Here is a 19,726-nt window from a genome sequence, read left to right on the forward strand (position 1 = left end):
ACTAAAAAGATTAATTTATTATGTATTTTTCAGAAATGTCAAAAATTATATAAACAAAAAATGAGTAAATATAAACTACAGAAAAGCCTGTTAATATTTCAACTTTTGAAGATGAGTAAATTAAAAAAAAACAATTCTATTAATTTTAAATTAAAAAAGATGAAATTTATGTAAAGAAGTAATAAAATTTAGTAAATTACAAAGTCTTGATAAAAATAAATTACAAATTGCAGAAGCTAATTGTGAAGATGAATTTGGAACAAAGCCTAATTGCATAACAATTAAAAAAATAATTACAAAAAGACTATAGATTACTCCTCTGGAGAGGTTGAGTCGAGTAGGAAGACAATGAAAAACTGTAACGAAGGTTAATCAGATTTAAAAGAAATAAAGCCGGGTTATTGGCAACCTTCCAATTCTCTAGATCATTATTATGATCTTGATCAATAGACATCATCAAGAGCATCATCTGTGTGTTCCCTCGTTCCTCGACCCCTCGGCGTATCTTGGAGGTGATCTTCTTGGTTCGTCCACCAGGTAGCGGTATCCCCGACTATTTAAACGAATTTCTAGGATCTACGGCGCCCCGTTTCGCTCAGCAGCGCAGGCGTTGCCGTATCATAACGTTTTTTTTCTCTATTATTTATGTATGTTAACTTAACTTTAACAATTTAGTTTATTAATTATAAATTATAATATTGTTTAATAGTCTCAGTTTTTATTTCTTCCCAGTATGCCGAGACTATTCTAACGGGGTTGTTTTTGGTCAAGTGTTTACTTAAGTGTTTTAATAATATTAAATAATCGGTAAGTTACACACACACCGTGTACAGTGAGTTAATTGTAAAATTAAACCTGTGCAGTGTCTATATTTAAAGTGTTTGTGCCATTAATTAAGTTCCGTCCCTTACAGTGCTTTATTAAGTGTCTGTGGATTTATATCACTATTTTTTATATCAAAGCTAAAAAACATCTCTTATCCCTTAAACAAACAAATTCATTATTCTTCACGTAATTATTATTCATAACTTTTATTATTTTTTGAGAAGAAATAGAGTATTGAATAATATTAATAATGGCATTATGTCAAGAGTTGCCAGTGGCAGACCCTGGCTGAATTATTCAAAGCTAAAAGTGTCTGTTGGCACATTTTTTATTTAATACTTCATTATTTTTAATAACATATTTTTTTTTTCATTTAAAAATCTTTTAAAAAAATAAAATAATTATTTTAATTAATTAGCTGACAATTTTTAGAAGTTTTCAAATAAATTATGAAGATTTTTAATTTTAAAAATTTATAAGAAGAAATATTAAAAAATTATTAATTAAATTTTTAAAAAGAAGAAATAATACAAAATTATTACTTAATTTTTTATAAAAGAAGAAATAGAAAAAAAATTATTACTTAAGAATTTAAAAAAGAAGAAATGGAATAAAAATCATTAATTTTATTTTTAAAAAGAAGAAATTGTAAAAAGTAATTGTTTAAGGTTTTTTAAAAAAATAAATAGAATAAAAATTAATTATTTTATTTTTAAAAAGAAGAAATAAAAAAAAATTATTAATTTAATTTTTAAAAAGAAGAAATAGAAAAAAGTTTTGACTTAAGGTTTTAAAAAAGAAGAAATAGAATAAAAATGATTAATTTTATTTTTAAAAAGAAAAAATAGAAAAAAAATTATTAATTTAATTTTTAAAAACAAGAAATTGTTTATTTTTGAAATTTAAAATTTGTCAGCTTTTGATTTCAGTATTGTGTAAAAAAAAAAAAATTCGAAGTCAAAATTACATAACATAAACAAAAAAAAAAAAAAAAAAAAAAAAAGCAAGTGTCTTTATAAATACGCGCCAAGGGAATAGAGGAAGAACGCTTAAAATAGACTTACCTCGTCATTTCGATGAACGTTTGTCGCTAGCCAATCGCGTATCTCCACATGCTCCTTTACTGGCGCTGATTAAAAGCCACTGTGGCAAAAGCAACCGCATTCAATTGCCCATTTCTTTCGAAAAAAGTCGCGTCACTATTAAAAAATTACAAAAATTTATTTCTTCTTTAGTAAATTAATCAATTAGTAATTTAAAAATCAACAATCTCTTAATTACTTACCTCAAAAATTAATCAAAGAGCATTTAAATTTTTTCCCGCGGGCAAGTTTAAGCTTCAGCCGTCAGAGGCGCTCCGACCAATAGCGAGCTGCTCAATTTTTACGTGGTCAGTTGCGCGCAGCGAGATCGAGATTTAGTCAGCAACTCGGATATATTTTATAATATTAAATACACTTTATTATATTAGTAGTTGAAGTTTTTTAATTGAATTTTCGTTGCAATTTATATTTTTTTTTTTTACAAAGTAAAATTTCTTCTTTTTGGTAGTTTTTTTTTTTATTAAAATTTTAAGAGTTAGTAATTGGAGATGCAGGCGAAATAAAAAATGATTGTCAGGAAACGTGGTCTGTGATATTTACACGGTTACAATTTTTTTTTTCGACGCTTTTTTTTTTTTTTTATTTTGTAAAACTACCGAGTCATAACCTAGCGTTATTTTATCAGTGACACGTACTATTGTGTCAATTGTAATTTGTCGGTGAGTTTGGTAAAGATGGATTAATTGAATTAATTTTTCCTTAACATTTAATTAAGTTAATTATTTTTAAAAATAGTGATAGTGTCCAGTGCGTATTTTTTTGTGAAATATTAATTAATAATTAAATAATAATCATAATAAGAAATAATTTTTATAAAATATAATTTTGCTAAATAAAATAATGTGACTTTTTTTTTCAGAGTGAATGAACAGAAACTTCTGACAAGGACAGACAAAACTCAGTACATAATTAATAACGAGGAAATAAACAGAGATGGAAGACGCCCACTGTAAAACTGTGGACGAGGTGTTGAACTACTTCAATTGTGATCAGGAAAAAGGATTATCGCCGGACCAGGTCAAGAGGAACCAAGAGAAATATGGTCTCAATGGTAAGTACTGAATTTTAAGAAAAATATTTTTTTTTTTTTTTTTTTTTTTTTTTTTGAAGCAGAAATTATGAATAATTTTTAATTTAAAGAAAGGAATATCACATGACATTAAAGTCAGCTGTCACTTGATAATTTTTTTAACAAATAAATTTGCTCTGAAAAATTATTTTTAAAAAATTGCATTTATAATTTTTTAAAATTTCTACAGGTCAGTTTTTTTGCCATAATTTATTTGTTAAAAAAATGATTAAATATCTGGTAAATTGATTGTTATGAAAATTACTAGTTACAGGGTGAACTTAAAAATAATACGTTTGATTGATGAAAAAGTGCTAGAAATTATTTGGCTGTCATAACTGTCTATGTCGTGGTGACCGAGTTTTAGCTTCGTATTAAAGATATTTTTGTTTGAACTATCGAGTTTACCACCACTTGTTCTTCATTTTATCTTTGTTACTTTACTCAATCTATTTTTTCTTACGTACATACGACTATATATATTTTTTAAAATACTTACTACGCGTTAAAGAGCTTTTAAAAGTCAAATGGCATAACCACGTGAACATATGTACTTTTTTAATTTATTTTTTTTAGGTAGAAAAATTATCGGTTACTTTTACTGATTTATTTAGAAGATTTAATTTTTTTTTTATTGTTGTTTAGAATTGAATTTTTTATTATGAACTTCAGAGGAATCTCACGATTTTTATGAAAAAATTATTATTAACTTAAAAAAATTATTCGTGTAATTTTATGACATTAAAATTAGCACTCACTTGATAATTGTTTAATTTTTTTTTAACAAATAAATTTGTTCCGAAAAATAATTTTTTCAAAAATTGCATTTTTTATTTTTCTACATGTCAATTTGTTTTCTATTTTTTTTGCCATAATTTAATTGTTAAAAATTATTAAAATTTTATAAATAGCTAAATTAATTTTTATGTAATTTTTTTTCAATATTTTAAGTTTTTAGAAAAATAAAATTTAGATAATAATTCTATTCATGAAATAAATTTGATAAAATTTTTTAATATGATAATTTTATACTTGAACAAATTATTAAATATTCATTTTATTTATAAAATAACTAAAAAAAATCTTGCAATTTTTTTAAATAATTTATACAAGCAGAATTTAATGTATATGTTAAATTTATAATAAAAATAATTTTCTAAATATTGGAGTAAAAAATTAAGAACTCGTTTTTTTTATAAGAAATAGTTTTAAAATTTTAGTTTCGATAAATAAATTAAAATGTTAATTTTATTTATAAATTAACGTTAATTAAAAATTGGGGTTTTTTAAAAATAATTTATTAAATTTATTAATTTTATAATAAAAATATTTTTTAAAATATTGGAGTAAAAAATTAAGCACCCGTTTTTTTTATAAAAAATATTTTTTTAATATTAATTTTATAATAAATAAATTAAAGTGTTAATTTTATTTATAAATGAACTTTAATTTAAAATTGGGATTTGTTTAAATATTTTATTAAATTTATTAACATGCTGTTATTCTAAATATTTTAATAAAAAATCAACGTCTTTTTCCGTGAAAATTATAAATTTTAAAAGAATTTAAAACCACTTACTAAAGCTTTTAAAAAATTACCATGTACGAAAAAGCTATTAAAAGCGTTTAATAACAAAAACTGCAGTAATAAAAATAAAAAAATTTTAAAAGTGAATTGACATATCCACGTGAAAAAGCCAACAGTTATTTATAAATATTATTTTCTTAAAAATAAAAAAAGCATAGTGTAGCACAAGTAACAGATAAAATATTCAATTACTCTGTACCCATCAACACGTTAATGCACGTGTATAAATAAAGATTATAAATTTATTTACGAGGGTAAATATAATCTAAATCTAAATAAACCATGAGCTAAAAGCCATAGCTTAGAAAATTTTGAATAATAATAATAATAACTAAAACCAATTAATAGAGAGTTTATGAGTTTATTTTTTTTTTCACTGAATTATTTTTAGTGGTTAAGGCAATTAGATAATTTGAAGATTTAAGACCGTTTTATTTTAGCCAGTAGTAAATTATATTTAAGATATATGTTTACGGAAGTGTTTTATGGATTTAATGAGCGTGTAATATTTTGAAGTTTTAGTTATTGTTGTTTATGTATTTAACAGTAATAATTTAATTATTTAATAATGTGTTGAGAGAAGTTTGTTGCGTGGGTAGTGATAGTTTTATAAAACTTGATAATTATTTGGATAATATTTAAAATAGTTTAAAGTACTTAGCTGTAATTATAGTTGCCAAAGTCGAGCAAGTTACTAGACTTAACTTTAACTGTCGTAATAGATTATGTCACTATATTAGAATTGACTTTAGCCCAAGTTTAAATTTTAAAAATAAAAATACCAGCTTTATGTAAGATTTTTAACCGAGTAATATGTATTTATAAATTTCATTTTTAGAGTTTATTTTTATTTTATTTTATCGTACACTGAGTGGTAATGAAAATTTATAAATTATGCGGGCGTTTGTGTCGCTATATACATTTAAGTCGATGAACTTTCAATTATTAATGTGATAACTTTTCCTTGTATTTTGTATCAACTGTAGTTTTATTGTTAGAATAATTTTGTTTCACAAGTTATTATTTATTGACAAAAATTACTAAGTTTAAATTTCGGATTTATATTTAAACATAATTATTAATTGCAGCCTTTTAAATGCACTTGTAAGGTGATCTGGTTTATTGGTTCGTTTTTTTTCTTTTTGTTATTATAAATAGAATCTTTTATTTTTCTACATCTTACGTAATTTATGTATTTGTTATAAATATATTTTCTTGATTTTTATCTAAATTATTTTATAAAAAAATATGATTGTAATTTTTTTAAGGAACTTTTAGTTTGTTCTTGGAGAATTTTAAATTATTGTTAGAAAATTTTTTTCAAGATCTAGTATGTAATAATTATTGTCATGGTCAGTTTTAAAAAGGATTGCGAGGACAAAATTTTATTTTATTTTTTTTGTCAAGGTTTTCGTGGAAATTTTTCTTTTTAAATTAATAATTTTATATAATTATTGTAAATATTGTAAATTTGATAAAAAATTTTTTATAAAGTTAAAATAGGAATTTTTTTTAGTAAATTTTTTATAACATTTTTGATACATTTTTTTTATATAAAAAAAATTGTAAAAAATTTTGCGATAAAAAAATTAAAAAAAAAATTTCTTAAAAATTAAAATTTTTACTAAGAAAAATTTGATACAAAAATTAAAAAAATTGATTATTAAAAAAAATAATAATTAAAATCTAAAAAAATTCTTTTAAAATTAAAATAAGAATTTTTTGAAGTTAATTTAAAAAAATATTTTTAATTTGTTATAAACTTTTACTGTTAAAAAAAAATTGTAAAAAATTTTTATTTGAAAAATTTTGTCCTAAAAAAATCAAAAAAAATTTCTTAAGAATTAAAATTTTTATTAAGCAAAATTTGACACAAAAATTAAAAAAAATAATAATTAAAATCTAAAAAAAATTTTACAATTCCAATTCAAAATTTTTAATAATAAAAATTTTTTTCTAAGTAAAATTTATCACAAAAAAAAATAACAGTTAAAAGTTAAAAAAAAAATGTCAGCTCATTATTTGTAAAAATAATAAGTACAAGAACAAAAACTTTTAATAGGTCATAAAACAAAAACGTTTAGCGTAATATTACATAGAAGGAAAAAGGTGATGTGAGGGGACAAAGATTTTTTATCTTGAAAAATATGAGACTAACATACCAACAAAGATTGATTGGAAAGTGCAAGGAGAATATCTAAACATAGATAGTTTTTTATTGCATACAACCTAACCGTGGATATAATATATGATATGGATGGACACAGCATCAAGTACGAGGAGCAGAGGATAGATTTGTGTACATCATCCGAGCTTTGTATCTGTCCTTGCTGCTCACGCTCATTGTCGCGTAACAAATTTATACAACATAACACTCCAACGTATGGCTCACAGCCACGTCACACTTTATCATCCGCGAGCACACGTTGCAAGGGAAAAACGATCAATGGTCCCTTCTTTCTCTCTCGAACGCTATTTAGCCCTCGGCTTCAGCCACACCATCTAAGCCCTCATCCGTACATTTACACACACTCTTTTCCTTTGGTAAATGCTAAGGGTACCGAATCCCTTATTTCTTATTGATTTTTCATCCACGTGTCATTTTTTATATTATTTACATTTTTTTTCCCAGTTCGGAGCTGGAATAATTTTTTTAATATTGAAAAAATTTACAAAGAAATTCTGAATAAAAATTACAAAAAAAACTGGAATTTATATTTTTAATTTCAGTATATAAAAATATTTAATTTGTATAATTTGTATGCCAATGAGTGTGAATTTAGTTATTTTGTTATTAAAGTTATTAAAGTTATTGAAAAATTATTATTAAAGTTATTAAAAAATTTTTTATGAAATTAAAATAAGGTAGACCCAGTTATTGACATTGGCCTAGTTGTTTGACACTTGCAATTTTATTCTAATTAAAAAAATAAAATATTCTCAAAAAATTAAATATTTTAAAAGTTATATTTATTAATTTATTAGAGTTGATTTGTTTTTTTTATTTTAAAATAAAATTGCAAGTGTCAATAATTAGGCCAATGTCAATAACTGAGTCTTTTACCTTACTTAAAGCTTTTGATTTTTAATTATATTAAAAATTTTTGAAATAAATTAGAGTTTAAAATACTAAAAAAAAATTTAGAAAATAATTTTAAATAAAATTAAACGATAGTCTCATTTAAAAACACAGGGACTAACTTTTTTTAAAAATTTTTCTTATAAAAAAAAAGTTTACACTCTAAATTGTTAAAAAATTTGATTTTAACAGTGGTGGTAAATATAAAAAAAAATTTTTTTAAATGTTAGATTGGTCATTAAAATTACTAAAAAATTAGGTCAAAAAATTTTGCTGTGGTTTGAAATGGGACAGCCTTAGAATTATCAATAAAAAGGATTATTTTTATGATAAAAAAAGCCTGGAGTGCTTTTTAATATTTTTTGTAATAAATTTACGGTAATTATTTACAAGTGGGGTCAATCTAATTTAAAAAATAAAATTTTCTCAAAAAATCAATTATCTTAAAATTAATAACTCAAAAATTATATTTATTAATTTATTAGAGTTGATTTGTTTTTTTTTTTTTAATTAAAATAAAATTGCAAGTGTCAATAAATGGGTCTTTTACCTTATTTGATTTTTATTATTTTCAATAAAATTTTTTTTTTTAATTTATTTACACTTATTTGAGTTTATCAAAAATTTTCAACTTCTGTGTTTAAAAAATTATATGCATCTAAAAAAATTCAAAAATCATTTTAAAAATTAAAAAAAAAATTTTTATTTTTTGTAGGAAAAAAAATTTCTTAATAATATTAATTATATTAAAAATAATCAAAATTTTCAAAATTCATTATGATATTATTAAAGTAAATTATAATATAATAAAATTAGTGTAAAAAATTTTTTGATTGCTTGCATCAAGAAATTTCAGCGTGGCTAAGTGCAAAGACCTCTTTTTACACACTCAAAAAAACGGGGTTCGAATCCCGGTGGGGGTAATTTGTAAGCCCAAAAAAAAATTTTTTTTTTTAAATTATTCTAAAACAAAAAATTTTTTAAAATAAATTATTCTATAAAAATATTAAATTCCAACTTAATTAATAAAATTATCACTCAAAAGCCCTTGAACGTCAAAACAATAGAGATAGTAATTAATTAAATAAATTAGTCTGAATTATTACATATCGATCTCTGTTTATATTTACTAACACAATCTGACAATTAGTTATGTCAATTATTATCAGATGTAACATATTATATTAAATTCCGGTTGTTCACGGATGCAGAATACAACATAGTCGATAATATCGTAACTTTGATGTAGGTCAACTTGGAGAGAATCTCTCATCGCAAAATTGTTTTCAATGTAACTAGTAATTTATCCAATGAGTTAATTACCGTAAATTAAAAATTATGAATAATAATAATAATTAATTATTAATTAAAATACTAATTAGAGTATTATTTGTTTCAGAATTGCCAGCCGAGGAGGGTGAGTTGATAAAAATAATCTCAGTGATAGTTGAGATAAAATTTTCCTGTTTGCTTCCAAGAGATTTATATCCAGCTTAATTAATTGAGATAACCATGAGTCTCGATTAATATTTTAATTTTATTTAAAAAGGCGTAATTAACGGACCTTGGAGTGCGGTTAATAATATGTATTAATAATAGGCTGAGGTGTGACGATGACAATGATAACGGACTGTTAAGTATCCGATACTTGTTCTTTACTTCAATGTCCCTCGTAAGCCTCGTTATTATATTTAAACAATATTTACGCGGTATAAAACATACATTGTCTTCATTATGAGGGAAAATAATGAATAATGATAATAATAGTAATACGTAATATTAAAAAAAAAAATAATAAGTAGCACATTTATATAAAAAATATTCAATTGAAAAGACAGTAGTGACGTCTTTTCATTGCACTGCATTGGTAATCGCAATGTTATAAAGGTAAAAAATAGTCATCGGTTGTTGCATTAATTTACGCGTCATAAATAAATATATATGATAATTTTATCAGTTAAAATTAACTTGAACTCAATTAAAAAGATAAACTAAAACTCTAGATCCAGACGATTGTTAGATTAATCAATCAGCAAACAATTTTAAGTTTTTTTAGTCTCAAGATTTTGATTGTTTTATTTGTAAATGATAAATAATCATAAAGTGTGTTATTATTATTCTTTTTGTTTATTATTATTATTATTATTTTTTTTTTTTATCGCGAATGATAATAATTAAATAATATTTAGCATTAATTAAGCACAGTAGTTTTATCGAAGAGTTTTAATGACGTCAATAGTACGCAAGACATTTGCCATCAAGGTCGCGGTGACTCGATTGGTGTCTTACTGTTTAGTTGTAAGTTCCGCTATTTAATGCATGACCAACAATCGCTGTATTTAAATACCGATAATTATCCGCGGGTTACTTTGGTTTAAATGAGGCAAACGAGGGCTTAATGAATGACTTGCAGAACACACATGGCCTGTGGTATCGATAAACCTCAAATACGGGCCATGTGAGTTCTCAATAACTCAAGTAAAACTTCCGGCGACGTATGATGTTATATATAACCGATACATGTGCTTTGTTTTATTATTATTACCAGTAGTTTTGTTTTGTTTTGTTTTCATCTAAACTTTTAATTGGATATTGTTTCAGGAAAGAGCATTTGGCAACTTGTTTTAGAACAATTCGATGATCTTTTAGTTAAGATTCTTCTGTTAGCCGCTATCATTTCTTTCGTGAGTATTTTTTATTTATTTCAGTTTTTTGTTTTATTAAAAAATTTTCATTTTTTTTCGTTATAAAAGATTATTAAAATTTGTTTTGATCTAAAAAATTTTTTTTTATCAATAGATTATTGATAAAAAAAAAATGAAAAAAATTTCTTTAATTGAATAATTATTATGAAAATTAATTTAGCAGATATTTGATAATTTTAAGAATTTTTGTAATAAATAAATTCTGGCAAAAAAATTTTTTTAAAAAAATTGACGTAGAAATTTTAAAAAAATAAAAATGCATTTTTTTTAAATAATTTTTTTTGTTAAATAAAATTAAAAAATGATCAAGTGATTGCTAACTTTAATATCATATAAATATGATAGTTTTTTTTTCAACAATTATTTCGTCAAAACAAATTTTTTGAGATTAAATTTCTGACCAGAAAATTTCAAAATATAAATAAGTAAATATAACCTATTTTTTAAAAATTTTTTTAACAAAACAAAACATTTTTTTAAAAATAATTTATTAAAAAGTAAAAATTTTTTTAATGTTATATTTCTTTGAAAAAAAATAAAAATTTTTTTTTGGTTAAAAAAAAAACTTAAATTTTTATCTGAAAAAGTTAGAAGTTAGCTGAACAATAAACTAACAAACATAACCTACTTTCGAACAAACTTTCAATAGAAAAAATCTTAAATACAAAGAAAATTAATGAAAATTAATTCAGCAGATATTTATTAAATTTTAATAATTTTTTTAACAATTAAATTACGGCAAAAAAAAAAGAAAAAAAAATTGACATGTAAAAATTAAAAAAAAAAAAATTATCAAATGACTACTAACTTTAATGTCATAGAAAGTAAATGATACTTTTAAAATTTTTATAACAATAAAAAAATGCTTCTAAAAATTTTCACCAAGAATTTTTTTTAATTTTCACATGTGGAATATTTTTATTAAATTTTTTTCATAATAATTTCATTGCTAAAAATTTCTAATGTCTTTGTAATGTCATGAAAATAATTAAACTTAAACATTAAAATCTATTTTGTTTTCAACAAAAAAAATCATTAAAAAAAACTTAAAATATTTTTATTTTCTTGAACTAAAAATTAATCCAATTAAATTTTCCAGGTATTAGCTTTATTTGAAGAGCACGATGACGCGTTTACAGCCTTCGTGGAGCCATTCGTTATCCTTCTCATCCTTATCGCGAACGCGGTGGTGGGAGTGTGGCAGGAGCGTAACGCGGAGTCCGCGATCGAAGCCCTGAAAGAATACGAGCCAGAGATGGGAAAAGTCGTCCGAGGCGACAAATCCGGAGTCCAGCGGATCAGAGCCAAGGAAATCGTCCCCGGAGACATCGTTGAGGTGTCTGTAGGAGACAAGATCCCAGCTGACATCCGTCTGATAAAGATCTACTCAACCACCCTCAGGATCGACCAGTCCATCTTGACCGGAGAGTCAGTCTCAGTGATTAAGCACACTGACGCGATCCCCGACCCCCGAGCCGTCAACCAGGACAAAAAGAACATCCTCTTCTCCGGAACCAACGTCGCCGCCGGTAAGGCCCGAGGTGTAGTAATGGGAACTGGTCTGAACACCGCTATTGGTAAAATCCGTACCGAGATGTCAGAGACAGAAGAAATCAAGACTCCCCTGCAGCAGAAATTGGATGAGTTCGGTGAGCAGCTGTCGAAGGTCATCACCGTCATCTGTATCGCCGTCTGGGCCATCAACATTGGTCACTTCAACGACCCAGCTCACGGTGGCTCCTGGATCAAGGGTGCCATCTACTACTTCAAAATCGCCGTCGCTCTTGCTGTCGCTGCTATCCCTGAAGGTCTGCCTGCTGTCATCACCACTTGTCTTGCTCTGGGAACCCGTCGTATGGCCAAGAAGAACGCCATCGTCAGATCTCTGCCCTCTGTCGAAACTCTTGGTTGTACTTCTGTAATTTGCTCTGATAAAACCGGTACTCTCACCACCAACCAGATGTCCGTCAGTCGCATGTTTGTTTTTGAGAGGATCGAAGGCAATGACAGTGCTTTCAACGAGTTCGAAATTACTGGATCCACTTATGAACCCATTGGTGATGTCTATCTCAAGGGATCCAAAGTTAAGGGCGCTGATTATGAAGCTCTTCATGAGATTGGTACTATCTGTATTATGTGTAACGACTCTGCTATTGATTTCAACGAATTCAAACAAGCTTTCGAGAAGGTTAGTTGTTTTTTTAGCTTTCCAGGAGGCTTAGATTAAGTTTTGGTGATGAAATTAACCTTCCAGTACTCACTCTATAAGATTTTTACTCATGTTCAGTTTCAATCTCAATTATTTATTTAAATTCAAATGGAAAAACCACTTGAAAATTTTGCACGCCTCATAGCGTGAAGCTCGTGAGGTTGTGCTTTATACTCGACTCGTCAAGGTCATGCAATTTTGTGATCTTTAAATGCCTCTATCACAATCATATTACACTTATACAATGATATAAGTAGATGTACACCGAAAAACCCTTAAATTAAACCATCTATTACTTTCTAAAATCATTTCATATTGCTATTTTGAAAAAATAAAAACGTTTTGAAAAAAATTTTACGTAGACGTCCGGATGTCACCCTATTTTTGATGTATCAACGATTACTTCCGAACAAATTGATATTTCAAGACCGGACCTTTTTTATTAGTTTAAGAATTCGATGAACTGGGTCCGTATTTCATATCAGTGGCCTAGTTTACGTATTTTTTTTTTAATTGAATTTTTATTAAAATTCACTACGATACAACCGTACAAAGATAAACGAACTTTTCTTATTTGTCACGTGAAAACTATGGCGCCACTTGATCAAGCTAGATTTTTTTAAACTGCGTGCGCGTATGACAAGAAAAAAGGGCGCCGATATTAAAAAAAAAAAAAAAATAAAAAATACTCAGTAAGAAATTACTTAATTATAATTTTTTTTTTTTAAATCAATTACAAAATTAATTTTTTTCTTAAAAAATGAATGAGCGTTATGAGGCGTGCACTTTTGGATTTTCCAAACTTTTTTTATCTTCCTATAACTATATTCTTAAAATTTATGCAATAAAAACGCATTAAATTTGTTTAGAAATAACGAAAAAAAAAATTTGGAAAATCCATAAGTGCACGCCTTATACGTTCATTTTATAGAAAAATATATTTTTTCTACTTTCTACAGTTATATCAACGGTTAATATCGAATATGATACTCTACGTAATTTCTATTGCCACCGTGGCACTGCTTAAAAAATTATTAAGATAGAAAAAAAAATTGTATAAAATTTCATAAACTTTCATTAATATCTTTTAAACGATTACGAGTTTGATAACGTCCTGTAATAGGGATCGTCATAAGGATGAATGGCAACTTATGGAGAAAAATTTATTTCATTTTATGGCGTATATTTTTCTAAAACGTGATGACAAGAAACGCGAGGACTAATTGACAGCCGTACTAATAATTTTTCAACGACAGTATTTGTTAATATACTAAACAAAAATAAATAAAAAAATACGCTGAGGTTGTAATGAAATATTTTTAATTTTCAAAACATACTTTTTTTTTTGACTTAGTGTCTAAATTGGGACATATCAACAATTTTATATTGTAAAATCGTCCCATAGTGGCATGTAGAGAGTAAAGCATTTCCACACGCTCACGCGTGAGGCGTGCAAAATCATTTTTTGAGGACATGAGATTTTTTCTCATGGCAAGAGTAAAGCAGAGTTGCGAATTATTTAATTAAAAAATTTTACATTTTTTATTTAAAATAAAATGAGTACTTAATTGTAATTTTTTAATTATCAAATTTTTTTTTTTATTTTTAATTGAAATAATGTTAATTATTTATTTTTCTTAAAATGCATCAATTGGATATTTTCAATTATTCATTTTTTCCTAAATGTTTTAATTAAATTTTTTCAATTACTAAGTTTTACTCAGTAAAGAAAGTGAACTGAATAACGTAGGTACTGAAGGGTTAATGGATCTTTTTTTACGGAAAAAAAAACTGATAAATAGAAATTAAATTTTATTTTTAAAAATATTTGTAATAAATAGATTGATACATAAATTAATTTTTTGAAATATTTATGAAGAAATTGATTAGATAGAAATTTTAGATTATTTTTTAAAAATAATATCTAGCTTACTATGATGAAAATATATTATTTATTTCTTTATAAGATTTTTTCTAAAATTTTGATCAAGAAAAATTTTATAAATAGTAATTAAATTTTATTTTTAAAAATATTTGCAATAAATAGTTTGATATAAGGTAAAAGCCCCAATAGATGATCATGTACCAGTATATGATCATCTATTGGGGCTTTAACCTTACAAGTTATTTATTTTTTTATTTTTATCACGAAATTGATTAGATAAAAAGTTTAGATTAATTTAATATATTTGTGTCAAGTTTATTATGATTTTTGATCGATAAAATTAACATGTTATTGATTTCGTCATAAAAAAGTCTGTTGTAATATTTTTACCAAGAGAAGTTTTATAAAAAAAATTGTAATTAATAGTTTGATAGATAAGGTACTTTTTTTTAAATATTTTTATAGAGAAATCGATCAGATAAAAATTTTAGATTAAATTAATAAAATTGTGTCAAGTTTATTATTATTTTTGATAATAACATATTTATTTCTTCATAAATTCTTCAAAACGAAAAAACAATCAATTAGTAACAATAATTAACTGTTATTATAAAAAAATTGGTAATCTAAAATTTGATATGCAAATAATTTTTTTTAAGAGTTTCATAAAGAAATTGAATAGATAAAAAATTTTAGATCTTTAATAAATTTGTGTCAAGTTCATTACAATATTTTATACGATATTGAAATTTATTATTATTTATTTCTTCATGAAAATATTTTCAATATTTTTTAATTTTTACTTAAAAAGAAATAAAAAAAAAAAAATTCAATACACAAAAATAATTAAACAATCATAAAAAAATACTTATTAAATTTAAATAAAAATTTTTAAATTACTCTAACAAAATTTCCATGAAAAAATTTTACCAATCAACCAAAATCAATTCCATAAGGTAAAAGACCCAGTTATTGACACATGCAATTTTATTTTAATTAAAAAAAAAACAAATCAACTCTGATAAATTAATAAATATAATTTTTGAATTATAAATTTTAAGATAATTGTTTTTTTTTTTTTTGAGAATATTTTATTTTTTTAATTAGAATAAAATTGTAATTGTCAAACAACTAGGCCAGTGTCAATAACTGGGTCAATAACTTTTACCTTAACATTTACAACATAAAAAAAATAAAGATTTCAATATTTGCTCCACAAAATTATTAATAATAACCCTTATTATCATTAAAGGTCGGTGAAGCTACTGAAACAGCTTTGATCGTCCTCGCCGAGAAAGTCAACCCCTTCGCAGTCCCCAAGACCGGATTGGACAGACGTACAGCAGCCATTGTCGTCCGCCAGGACATTGAGACCAAATGGAAGAAAGAATTCACCCTTGAGTTCTCCCGTGACCGTAAATCTATGTCATCTTACTGCGTACCCCTTAAGCCCTCAAAACTTGGAACTGGCCCGAAATTGTTCGTCAAGGGAGCGCCTGAGGGAGTTTTGGAAAGATGTACGCACGCGCGTGTCGGCACCAGCAAAGTTCCTCTTACTTCCACCCTGAAGAACCGCATCTTGGACCTCACCCGTCAATACGGTACTGGCCGCGACACTCTCCGTTGTCTGGCTCTCGCCACCGCTGACCACCCAATGAAACCCGACGAGATGGACCTCGGAGACTCCACCAAGTTCTACATGTACGAAAAGGACCTCACCTTCATCGGAGTCGTCGGTATGTTGGACCCGCCACGTAAGGAAGTTTTCGACTCAATTGTCCGTTGCCGGGCCGCTGGAATCCGTGTCATTGTCATCACTGGTGACAACAAAGCCACCGCTGAAGCCATCTGCAGACGTATTGGAGTCTTTACTGAAGATGAAGACACTACTGGTAAATCTTACTCTGGTCGTGAATTCGATGACTTGCCCCTTGCTCAACAGAGGGAAGCTTGCGCCAGGGCGAGATTGTTCTCCCGAGTGGAGCCTTCTCACAAATCCAAGATTGTTGAATACTTGCAGAGCATGAATGAAATTTCTGCTATGGTATGTTGTTTTGTTGTTTTTTTAATTTACACTTATGGGGCATTCCATAGTGACTGGTGGGACATTTGACTCTGGAATTCCATCAATTATAAGCTATAATTGTGTGACAGAAACTTATACTATAGTAAAATTTATCTTATAATATAGAAGAATAACTAATTAACAACATCCCTTTGTCAAAAACCTCGATTACTTTTTAAGTTTCTCGTAATTATCATTTGACTGAGTGTGACTGGTGGGACTAAGAAAAATCCTTCTCTCTTACCACGGTATACTTAAAGTCCAATTTCAGTTCGACCACTAACTTTTAAAAAATACTTCCATCTCAATACAAAATTTATCCTACAAACATTCAATATTATGAAGAATTAGACTGATTACCTACGTAGAAACAATTAAAAATATTTTTTTTATTGTGACTGGTGGGACAGGCATTTGTGACTGGCGGGACAAGTACAAAATGTCTTCATCAAGTTCTTTATTAAAAAGATTTTTATATTATTTCAACCTTAGAAACATTATTGTTTATATATTTAACTATAAATTATTTAGGATAATTAAAAAAAACGAATTAAAAAACACAAATAAAGGATTTAGCATGCTGACAACACGATCTTGATAAACTTAGGTGTTAATTAATAACGAACATAAAAAAATTTGTTCTTAAAACTATTAAAACAACATTTGACCTGGGTACAAGTTAGTACGGCTGAAAAGTTACTAGGAGAGAAAAATCGATTTTCTTATTGATTAAAAAAAATTTTCTTTAAAAAATTCGTAAAATATAGACTTTTAATAATAAATTAGAATGAATTAGAGAAAGTTAAAAATTTTAGTCATTTTCCCATTTCGCATGGAATGCCCCTTATCTGAATTTATCAAAAATTGTCAATTTTTGTCTTTAAAAAATTATATGCATCTAAAAAATTTAAAAAATCATTATAAAAAGTAAAAAAAAATTTTTAATAAAGATTTTTAATCATTAAATGTAACAAAAATAATCAAAATTTTCAAAATTCAATATGATATTGTTAAAGTTAATTATAATGCAATAAAATCTGTATAAAAATTTTTCTGATTGCTTGCATCAAAAAATTTCAGCGTGGCTAAGTGCAAAGACCGCTTTTTACACACTCAAAAGAACAAGGTTCGAATCCCGACGCGGGTAATTTTTAAATATTTCCTGAAAATTTCAATTCAATTAATATTTTCTGAGATATTTTACAATTTTTTTCAATTTCCAAAATATTCTAAAAAAGTCAGGCTGAATTTAAAAACAAAAAAAATTTTTTTTTGATCAAAATTAATTTTTTTTTTTAATTTGAATATTTTTTAAATTTAATAAAAGTTGATAATTTTTTAGTTGTAAATTAGACAAAAATAATATAGAGAAAAAATTAAAAAAAATTCTACTTTAAAAAAATTGGGAAATTTTTACCCATAAAATTTTTTTTTAACCATAAAAAATAAATTCTAACAATGAAATTATTTCCCACAGACTGGTGATGGTGTAAATGACGCTCCAGCTTTGAAAAAAGCTGAAATTGGTATTGCCATGGGTTCAGGAACTGCTGTCGCAAAATCTGCGTCTGAGATGGTGTTGGCTGACGACAATTTCTCATCAATCGTCGCCGCTGTTGAGGAGGGTCGTGCCATTTACAATAACATGAAACAATTCATCCGTTATCTTATCTCTTCCAACATTGGTGAAGTTGTCAGGTGAATTTATAGCTCCATACCCAACCAAATAAACAAAAAAAAAAATAAATCTAGATTTCTAGATTAAAATTAAAGCAAAAAAAAAATTAATTTAAATTTGAATTTAACTTTACAGTATTTTCTTGACTGCCGCTCTTGGTCTTCCTGAGGCCCTTATCCCAGTCCAGCTCTTGTGGGTCAACCTCGTAACTGATGGTCTTCCAGCTACCGCCCTCGGTTTCAATCCACCCGATCTCGACATCATGGACAAGGTACTTTGAAATAACAAGAATAAAATAAATTATAATTTCAATCAGTGCAACAATTAATTAATTAATTAATTATTGTTTTAAACTTACAGCCACCCCGTAGAGCTGGTGAATCATTGATCTCCGGATGGTTGTTCTTCCGTTACCTCGCTATTGGTGGCTACGTCGGTGCCGCTACCGTTGGATCCGCTGCCTGGTGGTTCATGTACGCTTCCACCGGACCTCAGCTCAGTTATTACCAACTCGTAAGTATTCCTGAGTCAATACAAATTAATTATTGATAATTAGTTTCTAATCTATCTATGAATACTTATTTCAGACTCACCATTTGGCCTGCATTGGAGGTGGTGATGAATTCAAAGGTGTTAACTGCAAAATCTTCACAGACCCCCACCCCATGACAATGGCGTTGTCTGTACTTGTAACTATTGAAATGTTGAACGCAATGAACAGGTACTTAATTATTTTTTATTTTTGTAGTTTAAAAAATTTCAGGTGATTTACTATTTTAAATAATTTTATTATTAAATATTTTTCTTTGTTTAGTTTGTCTGAGAACCAGTCATTGATCACTATGCCACCATGGTCGAATATGTGGCTCATTGCCTCTATGGCACTTTCATTCACACTTCACTTTGTCATTCTTTACGTTGAAGTTCTTTCGGTAAGTTTATTTTTTTTATTCAATTTTACTGATAAAATATTATTAATATTAAATATTTAAAATTAAATATTAAATAAATATTATTAATATTGAAAAATAAACAGTTATTAATTCATTAGTATTTTTGAATTAAAAATTTTTTTTAGTTTATATCAGTATTTTTAAAATTCCGCTAGAGGCGCTACTGTCAAATTCTGTTTTCTTGGGATTCCCGTAACTCTAAAAAAAAAACCTGAGACACGGTAGTGTCCCGAACCTACTACTTGTCTTATAAAAAACTTACACTTTTTAATTAAATAATTTTTCAAATAAAGTTATTTGAGTAAGGTAAAAGCCCTAATTATTGACAAATCTAAATATTGACACCCTAAATTATTTTCAAATATAATTAATTTTCTGTAACAAGAATAACTATCATATAAATTTTTATTAAAATCTAATTAATTAAAAAATTGAAAAAAATTACTGTTAGTTCAAAATATTAAATATTAATTATTAAAAAAAAATAAAGTTACCACCAGTTGATCAAACCAATTTACGAGGGTCTATTTACTTAACAACTTTGGTTAGAAAAGCATTTTTTTTTAA

At 26.1% G+C, this 19,726-nt stretch overlaps 1 protein-coding gene across 3 annotated transcripts in view; it reads left to right on the forward strand.

The window, feature by feature from the left end:
• The first annotated feature begins 501 nt into the window (after nt 1-501).
• LOC123266233 (calcium-transporting ATPase sarcoplasmic/endoplasmic reticulum type) overlaps nt 502-19,726 on the forward strand; it is a 29,287-nt gene continuing 10,062 nt past the window's right edge. Inside the window, exons 1-12 of one of the 3 annotated variants that reach the window (XM_044730348.1) lie at nt 502-647; nt 733-807; nt 2,788-2,979; nt 9,064-9,081; nt 10,266-10,348; nt 11,469-12,557; nt 15,716-16,507; nt 18,006-18,226; nt 18,342-18,477; nt 18,567-18,719; nt 18,794-18,927; nt 19,021-19,138. In XM_044730348.1, the coding sequence (XP_044586283.1) occupies nt 2,862-2,979; nt 9,064-9,081; nt 10,266-10,348; nt 11,469-12,557; nt 15,716-16,507; nt 18,006-18,226; nt 18,342-18,477; nt 18,567-18,719; nt 18,794-18,927; nt 19,021-19,138 (2,862 nt within the window). In that variant the 5' untranslated portion in view covers nt 502-647; nt 733-807; nt 2,788-2,861. Of the gene's footprint in view, nt 808-2,215; nt 2,588-2,787; nt 2,980-9,063; nt 9,082-10,265; nt 10,349-11,468; nt 12,558-15,715; nt 16,508-18,005; nt 18,227-18,341; nt 18,478-18,566; nt 18,720-18,793; nt 18,928-19,020; nt 19,139-19,726 lie in introns of those variants that run through there. The other 2 variants (XM_044730347.1, XM_044730349.1) reach the window with 2 other exon arrangements.

Source organism: Cotesia glomerata, linkage group LG5, assembly GCF_020080835.1.
Source record: "Cotesia glomerata isolate CgM1 linkage group LG5, MPM_Cglom_v2.3, whole genome shotgun sequence".
Classification (NCBI taxonomy): domain Eukaryota; kingdom Metazoa; phylum Arthropoda; class Insecta; order Hymenoptera; family Braconidae; genus Cotesia; species Cotesia glomerata.